The sequence below is a fragment of the Adiantum capillus-veneris genome, chromosome 6 (genome assembly GCF_014529385.1).
Source record: "Adiantum capillus-veneris isolate H3 chromosome 6, ASM1452938v2, whole genome shotgun sequence".
Classification (NCBI taxonomy): domain Eukaryota; kingdom Viridiplantae; phylum Streptophyta; class Polypodiopsida; order Polypodiales; family Pteridaceae; genus Adiantum; species Adiantum capillus-veneris.
Window position 1 is genome coordinate 92,111,095 of NC_140936.1, and position 13,340 is coordinate 92,124,434.

The 13,340-nt window shown below is 43.4% G+C and overlaps 1 protein-coding gene across 1 annotated transcript; it reads left to right on the forward strand.

Moving 5' to 3' along the window:
• Positions 1-586: 586 nt before the first annotated feature.
• LOC147455890 (polyphenol oxidase, chloroplastic-like) lies at positions 587-5,495 on the forward strand. The gene is made up of 2 exons (XM_086514513.1): positions 587-1,802; positions 4,400-5,495. Exons 1-2 carry the CDS (start codon positions 1,042-1,044, stop codon positions 5,247-5,249), a joined length of 1,611 nt encoding a protein of 536 aa, XP_086370639.1. The 5' UTR covers positions 587-1,041; the 3' UTR covers positions 5,250-5,495.
• The last annotated feature ends 7,845 nt before the right edge of the window (positions 5,496-13,340 follow it).

Consider the following 13,340-nt stretch of genomic DNA (forward strand, 5'->3'; position numbering starts at 1 on the left):
CTTACGATTATGGGATTAAGCAGCTCAAACGTTTTTCAGGTGGGTAGGGAATAATCTTCATTCCTCATATTGTTAAAATGGGAAGTTTTGTTGTGCAACTTCGGAGGACGGCAGCGTGAAGAAGCAGCATCGTAAGGTGTTTTTTGATACCAAAAGATCATGAGAGGGGTAATGTGGCACTCTAGCAAAGCAAGACGTGTGCATACATATGGGCTCTTACGTAGCGTGGACGTATGAACAGGGTAAATAGTCAACAGGAAATGTCGTACCCAGGCCTCATCACTACCCGACCTCCCAGGGAGAGAAGAAATGTATTTTAATTATGCAAATTCAATTATGGATAGAAAGAGAATTTGTTGAGACATAAAATTAATATAAATCCATTTTGTGAAAAATGCAAACGCCCGCGCAGAGCTCTGGTGTTTTTTTTCAACCTCTGCAGTTTCGTAATAGTTAGTCTTGTCTTTTCTGGCAGTGGGGCCTACTAAGACGTGTTAGACTGTATCCCACCGGGCCACCAGTAACCACCCCCCACCGCTTTTGAAAATCGGATTGCAGAAAGAAACGCAGGAAATGGTCGCCTTCTCCCACTCACAGTAGTGAGTCTCACTCTCACTATTAAAATGCCTTGGCCAGCTTCTTAAGTTCTCAGCCTGCCACTCTCTACAGATCAAGAGGACTGCTAGCCCTACCACCGTGCTTATTATACCTCCCAATCTGTAACGTTCTGCAGTCTCGACGAGCCCCTCGGCAGCTTTGCATCGTGTCTTAGTACACCTCCCATGGTGTCCTCTCCTTCACCTAGCGTCGTAAGCTTGGAGGGCTCTGGCTGTCGCTTTGCAGCAATACGCAGCTGAAATATCTAGTTCTCTTGATTGCATCAACTTTCTCCCTTCATATGCGCTCTCTTTGATGCTGCAAACCCACAGGCCTTCTTCTTCCCCAGTCATGACTTCCTGCTAAGCGAAGCAGAGGGGCCTCTTGCTTTCATTGACAATTGTTTCCCTGCATTTCATTCATCCCTTGCTATCACTGTCAGCGATGATGGGTACTTATGATACTGCTAGATCCCTGCTCTGCTTGCTATCACTTATTCTCTGCGCATGCTCAGCTCCGCCGCCTGCGAGCGCGGCGCCGATTGGCGTTCCGAACTTGCAGCAGTGCGAGCTGGCAAGTGACACCTCTGTCACGGGCATAACAACGCTTCAGTTCAACTGCTGCTTGCCAATCACGCAGAATGTGATTAGCTTCTCGTTCAACAAGTACAGAAGCCAAAAGCGGGTCAGGCAGGCTGCGCACACAGTAAGCGAGGACTATATCGCAAAATACACGCGGGCCTACCAGCTGATGAAGGCGCTGCCGGACGACGACCCTCGCAGTTTCCACACTCAGGCAAATATGCACTGTGCTTTCTGCAACGGCGCGTACAGGCAGGCGGGGAATTCCAGTGTGCCTCTGCAAGTGCATTTCTCGTGGCTGTTCCTGCCCTGGCACAGGTGGTACCTGTACTGGCACGAGAGAATTCTGCAGAGCCTGCTGGGGGATCCCACCTTTTCGTTGGTGTTCTGGAATTGGGATGACCAGCGCGACGGTGGGAATGTGATGCCCGCCATGTTCGCCAGGAACGGAACGGCACTTTACGATGAGAAGCGCAATCCAGCCAATATGCCTCCGGCCATTGTGAAGCTGAGACCTGGCACCACGGGCAACAACAGCGCCGTGATCAACCAAAACCTCAACGACATGCATCAGGGCGTGGTCACCGCCACCTCTGCCGAGCTCTTCCATGGAGGCGCTTACAGGTAAATATGAGTGGTACAGTAGGTACTCGTAGTAGTTACTCCCCTTAACCCGTGAGTCGTGCCCTTTTACTAGTCATAACTTTAAAGCTGTTTCTGGTTGCCGATCAATGAATTCACGCATCTTGTAAAGAGAGCCAGTCCATTCTATTTCATTTCACCTGGCTCATACTCCAAGGTAAGAATTGGCGTGACTGACTGTCTACGTACACGCGGCGTTTGCATAGAGTGCTGCCAATAGACTAGAAAGAGCTAGATGTAGGCTATGTATGCTTAGAGCCGAGTCGCACTCGAGGCTAACAGGAATAGTAGGGAGAGTCGAATACCAAATTCGGTAGAGTCCATGTCTGGCTGCGAAAAAATCGAAGCCTCCTCATAGCTCTGTTAGCGTGCTGAAATTTGAGGGTGTTAAGCTACAGATACAGAAGGCCAACGTTCCCCTCATCTTCCCCAATCCTGACATTGCAAAATTCCGAGGATTTCTCTTGGAAAATCTCGCTGCTCTATGTTTTTCTCTGTGTGAAACAGTGCGACCATCGTACAAGTTTTCATGGCGTTGCCCCCACTAGTGCTTGGTGCGACCCAGCTTTGAAACCTTAACAAAGGGTCTGTTCACACGCTGTGCAAATGTGCACATTTTTTGCAAGAGATGGATGACTATGGATGGCCTTTTATTTTAGGGATTTGATTGTTTTTCCCTTAAGACCTACATCTTTTTTTAAGCTTGCAATGGTGAGAAAATTGTAGATGTCTAGTCTAACCCGTTAAGAGGTCATATCAATGCTTCTCGACTCACTTTTCTAGAGCGTGTGGCCTTCGAGGCTCGACCTTCTGTGGCCTAAAATGTGCACATTTTTCCTATGCGTGAACAGACCCAAAGGTCCCAAGATCTTCAATCCACCTTCATCCTTAGGATGAATTCGACCCTGTGCATCCGTGAAGTATCTAAGAGCGTTTACATGCATTCATTGAGTTTAGAAATAGCATGGCTATGTATTGGTACTTTGGCAATGCTACTTCGGTACTCAAGGCGTAGTGCTAAGTTTTTAATTAACTAAATCGCACATGAGCACCCTCTTATATTCATACGGTAGCACTCAATTTGCACATCTTTACGGCGTAATCTAAAATTATTTGAAGAGTTTTACAGTTAGTCTAAGTGCTATTTACTCAAAAATTTGGAAGAGTTTCTCAACCCTACCTGGTAGTCAACGATAGAATTTGACGCTCTTTCTCCCACATCATATTTTGATCATATGAAGGACAAAATTTTCAAGAGTCCATCATTAGACAGACTTGTCAATGGAATGGGACTACATTAAGATGCCCATCTAAACATCAACATATATCGTTGAAAACAAGAAAGGAATATGTGACATATGAATCCCTTGTAGGTATTTTCGTTTTTACTTTTATTGTTTTGGATTTGGGGCTACAAAATTGCAATAACTTTTTTGTTGGCAAAGCATATAGCCATGAAAAACGAAAAGCAAAATGAAGTTTCCTTCGTATGCTTTCAAAATGGAGATGTTTTGACCTACACTAAAGTTTGTTAAGACAAATCTTGTGAAAGGCTCACTTTAGGCTTGACAGGCATGTCTTGACTCGCTTCTTCTATGCTTTGGGACCTTGAAAGGAATTCCTTTCCTTGTACTTTGGTTTTGATCTTTACAACAATTCTAGAAAGAGATTCAAAGGCTCAGCCATCCATTCAAGTAATGCTTATAAAGAGAGACAATGACTCACGGGACTTGTGAGTGATAAGGAAAAAGACCCCCAGTTTCAAAAAGGGCTTTGCACTACAAAACCTTTGTTCCTTTGAAAAAATATTTCTCCAAACATACAAAATTTCTTTCCTTGATTTTGTGAAGAGGATTTTTTTTTTTGGATTTTAAAACTATTTTCTCTATTTTGAGGTAGAATTTCTCCCTTTCCCCTTTCACTCTACTAGCATTTTTGAAATTGAAAATGGCACGATATTAAGCTGAGACACATTTTTTCTGAACACAACTTCTAAATCTCCTCAATTAGAGGGTTTTAATACGGGAAACAGGGAAAGCAAAGAAAATGGATTTAATGTTTCGTCCATGAGGGCAAGGTATGGTCCATGGGATAGAAAAACAAAACATTACAATGGTTCCTTCCACCATTGGGATTAGTGTTCGGAAAAAATGTGTCGCAGCTTAATATCGTGTTGTTTTCAATTTCAAAAATGTCGATTGATGGCAAGGGCAGAAGGAGAAATTCTAACCCAAAATAGAGAAAAATAGTGTATAAAATAAAAAAATATCCGAAAATTTGAAAGTTTCTTATTGGTAATTTCAAGAAAAGGAATTTTGTATGTTTGGGGAAAACCATGACGGCAAGGGCAAAAGGAGAAATTCTGACCCAAAATAGTGTTAAAAAAAAGCCTAATTTTTGTAAATTTCTTCTTGGCAATTTCAAGAAAAGGAATTTTGTATGTTTGGGAAGATGGTTTTTCCCGAACACTGATTGCGATTGCAAAAGAAGAGAACAAAATGAGAGAGAGAGAGAGGGAGAGAGAGAGAGAGAAACTAGCAGTTACAAAATTTAACTGAAGCTGATATGATTTTGTGCAGAACGGGGACAGATCTGAGCAATTCTACGGTCATACTTGCGCCATTGGGGGGAAGCATCGAGAACGGGGTGCACAACGGCGTCCATTTCTGGACAGGCAATCCGGCGCTGCCGCTCATCCAGGACATGGGCACCTTCACCACTGCCTCCCGGGACCCCATCTTCTACGCCCACCACAGCAACGTCGACCGGCTGTGGGATAAATGGAAGTACGGCCTGCCGGGCGGGCAAAGGTCCGATCACACGGACGCGGACTTCTTCAATGCAGAGTTTTACTTCTATGACGAGACGGCCACGCTGGTAAAGGTGAATGTGCGGGACTCGCTTGACAACTCCAAGTTGGGCATCAGCTACCCGTCGGTGGCCGCCGATGAATTGTGGGTAGATTACTCGCCGGTGGCCAGCACCAATGGCAGCGCGGTCGCGGCTGCCCTTGCTGCCGGCGTCCCTTCGGTGGGCGCCTCCCCGCAGAACGGTACCATCGCCCTCGGCGCCCGCCTCGCTGCCATCGTAAAGGCGCCAGCCGCCTCCTCCTCCTCCAGCTCCAAGGCAGAGGTTCTCACCATCCAGGGCTTGCAGGTCACCCGCGACAGCTTCGTCTCCCTTAATGCCTTCGTCAACCTTCCCTTCGCAAATGTCAGCACCGCCACCAGCAGTGCTGAGTACGTGGGCACCTTCAACATCGTCCCCTCCGCCAGCAAGTACCGCAAACTCACCGCAAACGTCAAGTTCGAAATCGGCGACAACCTGCAACGCGTCGGCATTCAGAATGAGCCCGAGGTTGTCATCACCCTTACCGTCAGCGGCACCCAGCCTGTTACTATTCAAGGTCTTCTCATCGAATTTGAATAATCACATACCTTTGCCACACGCTGCTCATCATCCCCCTTCTCTCCTGCATTAGTGCACAATCTACAACACTGTGTATTTCCCTAGCGTTTATCCTTGCCTCCATCATAATTCCAATGAGCACTTTCTTCCTCTACCTAGGCCTAGTGCAACCCTTGCTTCAAAATTTTCCAAATGCACTTAAGCACGTTTATGTATTATTCGTCTGCTAAAATTTCGAAGCTGAAATGAAGTTAAGGTCTCTCTCAACACTGGCTCTGTAGCTTCCCGTGATGTGAGGTTTCAGTGTGACATGCATATTTGAGTTCCAATGCTTTGGTCGATATGTACGTCAATTGTGGTGCCTTTAAGAAAACTCGAGACTGTCACAGGGTTCGCGAAAAATCATTTTCACAAACATACAAAAATCCCTCCAAGACAAATCTGAACCGGTAATTTTACATTACTATCCATTGTTTTTGCAAAATTACACTATTTTCCATGTATTTCAAGCGGAATTTTCTCCTTCTTGCACTCCCCTGAACCGGCTACTTTGATTTTGCAACCGGCCGGCTCAAGGCTAAGCTGAGGCACACTTTTCCCAAACATTGGACTGTCGATTGAGGGATATACTCTCTAGAGTGTTCGGATTTTTTTTTTCGAAACATATACAATATTCCGTTCCTTGAATTTGCCAAGAGGAAATTTAAAAAATTAGGGGTATTTGTTCGGTTTTTACACTATTTTTCTCTATTTTCGGGTGGAATTTCACCTTTTTCACTTGCTCTCAACCGGCATTTTTGAAATTGGAAACGGCAGGTCATTAAGTTGAGACATTTTTCTTGAACACTGACTCTCTATGACTATCGCAAGGAAGCTTTGGGTTGTTTTAATTCAATGTGAAGGGAAGGTCTTTTTGCAGATGCAATTGCCTATGCTTGCACCTTCAAGGCATGGGCAAGAGGATTCAAGGGGCTCTTGAAGAAACATGTTATGTTTGGCAATGTTAGATCACTATGTATGTCAAATGTGGTACCCTTACAAAAGCACATAGAATTCTTGATATGTATGTCAAATGTTGTACCCTCACAAAAGCACATACAGTTCTTGATATGTATGTTATATGTGGTATCCTCACAAAAGCACATAAAGTCCTTGATATGTATGTCAAATGTTGTACCCTTACAAAAACACAAAGTTCGTGATTAACTTTATGATTAGTTTTTTATTTCTTGGAACGCATCAATTGACATGGTTGTGGCAACGTGCTTTGGTTGATATGTACATCAAATGTGGTGCCCAAACAGAAGCACATATTCTTTGACGTGGAGCGCACAGATTGTAAGATATGCTCATGATGACTATGGCATGGAAGCTTTGGGCTGGTCTAATCCAATGTAAAGGGAAGGCCGTTTCCCAGATTCATTGCCTATGCTTGAACCTTCAAGGCATGTGGCTCATGGAAGACCTTCACATGGTTAGAGGATTCACGATGAGAATATGGGCTATTGGAAAAATATGTTGTGCTTAGCAATGTTTCAATTGATATGTATGTCAAATGTGGTGTCCTTTGAAAAGCACATAAAATTCTTGATTAACTTTTTGAGAATTTTGTCATCTCTTGAAACGCATCAATCGCAAGATGTGCCCAACATGAATGTGGCAAGGAGGCATTGGATTGTTCTAAACGTATGTGGTGGGAAGGCTTTTTGCCAAATCCCATCGCCTATGCTTGCATCTTGAAGGCATGTGGCATTATGCAAGATCTTCAGATGGATAAGACAATCCACAAGATGATATTAGGGGTTGTTGGAGAAACGTGTAATGCTTAGCAATGCATTGGTTGATATGCATGTCAAATGTGGTGCCGTCACGAAGCACATAAAGTTCTTGATGTGCTTTTTGCTTGAAATCTTGTCTCAATTGCATGATATGTGGGGCACTATTCCCAACATGACAATGGCAAGGAAACTTTGGGTTGTTTTTTCATTGAATGAGAAGGGAATGCCTTTTGCCAAGTGTAATCACCTATGCTTGCACCTTGAAGGCATGTGGCCTTATGCAAGACCTTCACATGGGTGAGGAGTCTCCATGAGATCAGCTGTGTATGGCAATGCTTTGGTCGATATGTATGTCAAATATGGTTCCACTAGAAAAACCACAAAGTTCTTACCGAGCTTTATGTTCAAAATCTCATCTCTTGGAATGCGTCAATCGTAGGATATGGTATGTGGCCTTATACAAGATCTTCACATAATTGAGAGAATTCACGATGAGATTAGGGGATATTGTAGAATCATGTTGTTCTTTGCAATGCATCGATTGATACGTATGTCAAATGTGGTGCCTTTACAAATGCACATAAAGGTCTTGAGCAAAATTCTATGCAAAATATGGTCCCTCAATTGTAGGATATGATCAACATGGCTTTGGAGCGAAAAGCGCTAGGCTATTTGAATCAATAGGTGAAGCAAAGCCCTTATTCCTAATGCAAACACTACACTTGCACTTAAAGGCCTTTCCCCTAATGTAAACACTATGCTTGCACCTTAAAGGCATGTGGACTTATGCAAGACGTTAACATAGATGAGAAAATTCACAATGCAATCGATGCCTATTAGAGAGATATGATTTGCTTGGGAATGCTTTGGTCGATATATGTACCAAATGTGGTGCTATTATAAAGCGCATGAAGTTCTCGATGAGAGTTCTTTTCAAAACATTGTCTCTTGGAACGAGTAGATTGCAGGATATGCCTAACATGGCTATGAAAAGGGAGCTTTGGGATGTTTTAACCAAATGCGAAGGGAAATCCTTTTGCCAAATGCAATCACCTTGTAACGAGACGACACCATGTGCCAACTAAAAAGATTAAAACTTTAGCACTTCAAAAAAACGAGAGAGAGAGAGAGAGAGAGAGAGAGAGAGAGAGAGAGAGTCCACGTGAGAGAAACGTGTTGGAGCTATATATGGCTCACTCTACTCAACTTGGTCTCACCTATATATTTGTATCTTGTCCTCAATATGAATCAGTCTTTGGGAGCGTATATGGTGTGTATCTTGTCTCGTCTCTCTCTCTTTCTCTCTATATCTCAACATGGTATCAGAGCAGTAACGATCACGCACCGATTCAATTCATGGTGACAAAACAGTATGTGTATGCGATTTGCATGTAAGATTCAAAAATTGCTACAAATTTTATTTTTGAGCATTGATTCTTGTTAACTGTGGTTCTTTTGTGTTAAGAAGAATATAATTAGTGTTTTGTGTGGCGTTTATTGCTAATCAATCTAATCGTTGATTACGTTTTCTTGTTGATGACACCCTGAACTTCATCTCAATTTTTCTTGCTGTTTTGCTCAAAATTTGGAGAAACGGGAAAAGCGCAATGGAGCGTAGCACAATGGAGCGTAGCGTAATGGCACTTTTCAACCAAAACTTGTTCGTCTCCTCGAGCTCTTCGATTTGAGTTCTAGGTTTGCGTCAATCGGAGTTCGCAGCAGAAAGTTATGCTGTTTTTACTGCAATTGAGCTTGACGCAGCTTTCTTCGTCCTACTTCTTCGTGAAGCGTCCACGATCGTTTTTATTATTTTAGCGTTAAATTTTTCGAGAAGATTTAGCCTTTTTCTATTCGTATTGTGGCCGTCAATCTTGCGTCTCACGCCACTCTATTTTGAGGACTCTTTTATTATTAACGTCTCCTTTATCCTGCCCTTTTTGGGTGACGTCTCTCACATCTTTGGACGTTCCTTGAGCATCCTTCTTACGTTTATTGTTGACAGAACGCAGTCCTCATATCTCTCTCATTCTCAATTGCGGCCTTCACCATATATGGTGTGCAAATTTTGCGATCTTATCTTATACGTCTTCTCGCAACAAGATATGGCTATGAATATTCTCATCAACGGCTTTCCTTTTGGCCAGCGTTCTGTTCCTCCTTTCCAAGGTCAAGGTTTTCCAGGCTGAAAGCAAAGATGTTGTTAATTCTTGAAGGCAATGAACTCTCCGATGTTGTTCTTGGAAATCGTGTTTGTCCACCTCAACCTGTTGATACAGATAATGATAACGTGCTTATCACTGAAGGACCTATATTTGAAGATTGGAATGTTGCCTATACGGATTGGCAACGACGTGATAAAGCAGCTCGTCGGTATATTCTTTCTGCTCTTACTGATTCCCTTTTGCTTGATATGTATGAACTTCCTACTTCCCACGATGTATGGAAGTACCTTATTGAAAACTTTCAGAAGAAATCTATCACAGAAATACTTTATTTGGAGTTAGACAGTTGGGATTGCATCTTTGCTTTACTGCCGTTGAGGCATTGTCGCAGTCTATGCTTACAGGACAGTGAAAGGACAGTGAGAGACAGTACAGGTGCAGGACAGGTTTACCCGCAGCTTACAGTGTCAGAGAGACAGTGTTTTTTGAGCTGTTTTTTGGTCTGTTTTTAGTACACCAGAGCCATTTTACAAAGGAGACTCTGCCAAAATTTCTGCAGAATCTGAAGCTTTCTTGGTTCATTTGACAGGTTGATATTGGTTCAGAGGTCAGTTTACAGGGGAAACTCTGCCGAATTTTTCCCAGAAAAGTAAACTACTGTGAAGCGTAGCTATGGCTGTATCACAGGACACTGCTCTTTACAATATCAAGAAGCTGGATGGAACCAATTTCCCATTGTGGAAGAAGCAGATTTGGCACGTGTTGGTACAAAAGAAGCAGATAAAACCTATAAAGCTCAAGGGGATAAAACCAGAAGATATGGACGAAGATGAATGGAGCGAAATGGATGAATTGGCACTTTCTACCATTATGCTGAATTTGGCAGAAAGCGTTTACTTCAATGTAGTAGACGAGATGTCGGCTTATCAAGCATGGTTAAAGCTCAGTGATCTTTATGAGAAGCAGAGTGCAGCTTCACAAGTATACTGGCTTAAGAAGCTTGTTGACTTAAAGATGAAAGAAGGGACACCTATGTCCAATCATCTGAATGAATTCAACACAATCTATAGTCAGTTGTCAGCTCAAGGTGTCAAGTTTGATGAACCTTTTAGAGCTATGTTCCTGTTGATCACGTTGCCGGAAAGTTGGGACACTTTTCGCACAGCTTTGAGTAATTCTGCACCTCCAGATGGTTTGAACATAGCAGGTGTAGAAGGAAGTCTGCTTACTAAAGAAACCAATAGAAAGACAATGGAAAAAGGCAAAGGAACAGCCTTAGTTGTCAGGGGAAGCACCAAAGAAAAGTACAAAGGTGGAAAGAGGAATCAGTCTCGTAGCAAGTCCCGCAGTGCTAAAGGCAAGAGTGACATAGAATGCTACCATTGTGGCAAGAAGGGTCACATGAAAAGAGACTGCAGAGAATGGAAAGCAGAAAAAGGCAAAGAGAAAGCTGAAGACCATGGTGAGAAGAACAAGTCCTCAGTGAAGATTCAAGAAATAAATGTGACAAACACTGTTGCAGTGGATGACAGTCTAGTGTCAGGAGACATCTACTTCTTTAAGAATACAATGGACTCAGCTCTTCTTACAACATCTGATGGAAATGCACTGAGTGACTGGATTTTAGACTCAGGGGCATCACTTCATGTGTCTCCAAACAAGGAGTGGTTTACCTCTTATGTGCCCACTAAAGATCATGTTCGGCTAGGCAATGGGCAGACATGTGAGATCTTAGGTGTTGGAGATGTTCAATTGAAGTTTCAGAATGGCTCTTCTTTCACGCTGAAGAATGTGAGACATGTTCCCGCAATTACAAAGAGCTTGATCAGCACAGGTTTACTTGATGATGCTGGCCACGTCACCACTTTTGGACAGAACATGTGGAAGATATCCAAGGGTTCTATGACAGTAGCACATGGAGTAAAGTCTGGAGGACTTTACATGATTTATGTATCAAATGTCTCTAAAAATATAATCAATGTAACCGAGCAGCCGAACGTTTCTTTGTGGCATAGCCGGTTAGGACATATGTCCAAGAAGGGAATGGAAATCTTGTCTCGTTCTGGTTATTTGCCTGGCTTTTCATTTAATGATTTTGAATTCTGTGAACATTGTCTGTATGGTAAGCAAACACAACAGCCACATAAGCATAGAAGCAGTAGAAGAGATACACAGTTGGCACTTGTTCATAGTGATTTGTGTGGACCTATGCCTAACCTATCTCTAGGGGGAGCTTCTTACTTTATGACATTTATAGATGATTACTTGAGGAAAGTATGGGTTTACTTTCTCAAGCACAAGGATGAAGCGTTTAGTGTTTTCAAAACGTTTGTGACACTTGTGGAGAATCAGAGTAGCAAGAAGCTTAAATGCTTACGCACTGACAATGGTGGAGAGTATGTTTCAAAGGCCTTTTAGGACTTTTGTGAGTCAAAAGGTATAAAACGTGAACTTACTGCTCCTTACAATCCTCCTCAAAATGGTGTTGCTGAGAGGATGAATAGGACCATACAAGAGAAGGTCAGAAGTATGTTGTCTAATGCACAGCTGCCAAATGGGTTTTGGGTTGAAGCTGTATCAACAGTTGTTCATCTTGTAAATAGATCTCCTAGCAAGGTTTTGCAGAAGGATTCAGTGCCAGAGATGGTATGGCCAGGCAAAATGCCTGTAAAGAATGAGGATGCAAGAGAGCTACACAAGACAAGCACAAAGCACACAGAGATGGAAAGCTTCTTCTTCTTCTTTACAGAAAAGAGAGTACAAAATGACTAAGTGCTAAAGCTGAAAAGTAGCACATATGTACATGCGGTCACTAAGTGTGAACGCGCTAGAAGCATACTAGGCTGGCACTATAAGTGTAGTCCAGCTGTAGAATCACTGGCAGAGATCCTCCATGTCGGTCATCTAACGCGCCAGTGAGTAAATGCCGTAAGCGGCCAAGACCCGTAGTGGATGCCAGCTCAAGGTGTAGAGCTCGACATCTCAACACTCCCCCTCGAGCTCTGCATGTCGCAGAGTCCAAGCATAGTCCGGAAACGTCGAAGCTTCTCAGCTCCGAGGGCCTTGGTAAAGATATCCGCTATCTGCTCCTCTGTGCTGACGTAGACCAAGTCGATGTCGCCCGCCAACACTCGCTCTCGAACGTAGTGGTAATGGACCTCTATGTGTTTGGTCCTAGCATGGAACACTGGGTTCCTAGCCAACTGCATGCTGCTGAGGTTGTCACAATGAATGACAATCTGCTGGTCCACCTGCACTCCCAAGTCCTCAAGTAATGTGCGTAGCCAAGCTACCTCGCATGCCGCAACTGCTGCACCTCTGTACTCGGCCTCTGTGCTCGATAAAGCAACCGTAGGCTGCTTTTTGCTACTCCAAGTAACAGCAGCACTCCCAAAAGAGAACATGAAGCCACTCGTAGATCTCCTATCAACAATGCTACCTGCCCAATCTGCATCTGTATACCCATACAATGCTAATGGTGCATCTGCTGCATAGAACAATGCGTAGTCAAAAGTCCCTTGCACATACCTAAGTGTGCGTCGTACTCCATCCAAATGTGGCTTCCTCGGAAGCTGCATGAACTGACTCTCCAAGCCTACTGTGTAGCTCAAGTCTGGCCTTGTGATAGTCAAGTAGATTAGACTACCCACCATCTTCCTGTACATATTGACATCCTCAACAACATCACCCTTCTCTGCACTCAGCTTTGCATTCACATCCAAGGGAATGGAAATCGGCTTACAATCAGCCATACCATACTTTGACAACATGTCCAAAGCATATTGTCTCTGTGACAGTCATACACCCTCTGGAGTCCTGATCACCTCAATGCCAAGAAAGTAGCGCAACTCGCCCAAATCTTTCATTTCAAACTCCTGTTTGAGAAGACCCTTCACATGGTCAATCTCCATAGCATTGTCACCAACAATAATAAGGTCATCTACATATATGGTAATGACCACAATCCCCACATCACTCTCACGTACATAGAGTGAATGATCAGCATGAGCTCTCCTAAAACCAATACTGACAAGATACTTGGCAATCCTGTCATACCATGCTCTAGAGCCCTGCTTCAAACCATACAAAGCTTTGAGAAGTCTGCATACATAATCTGGGTAACCTGGATCGACATAACCAGGTGGCTGATCCATATACACTTCCTCTCGCAA

Excerpts from the sequence above, each read along its gene's own strand:
- LOC147455890 (XM_086514513.1), top strand. The coding sequence starts at position 1,042 with ATGATGGGTACTTATGATACTGCTAGATCCCTGCTCTGCTTGCTATCA. Across the intron at positions 1,803-4,399 it reads TTCCATGGAGGCGCTTACAG|AACGGGGACAGATCTGAGCA; the intron begins GTAAATATGAGT and ends GATTTTGTGCAG.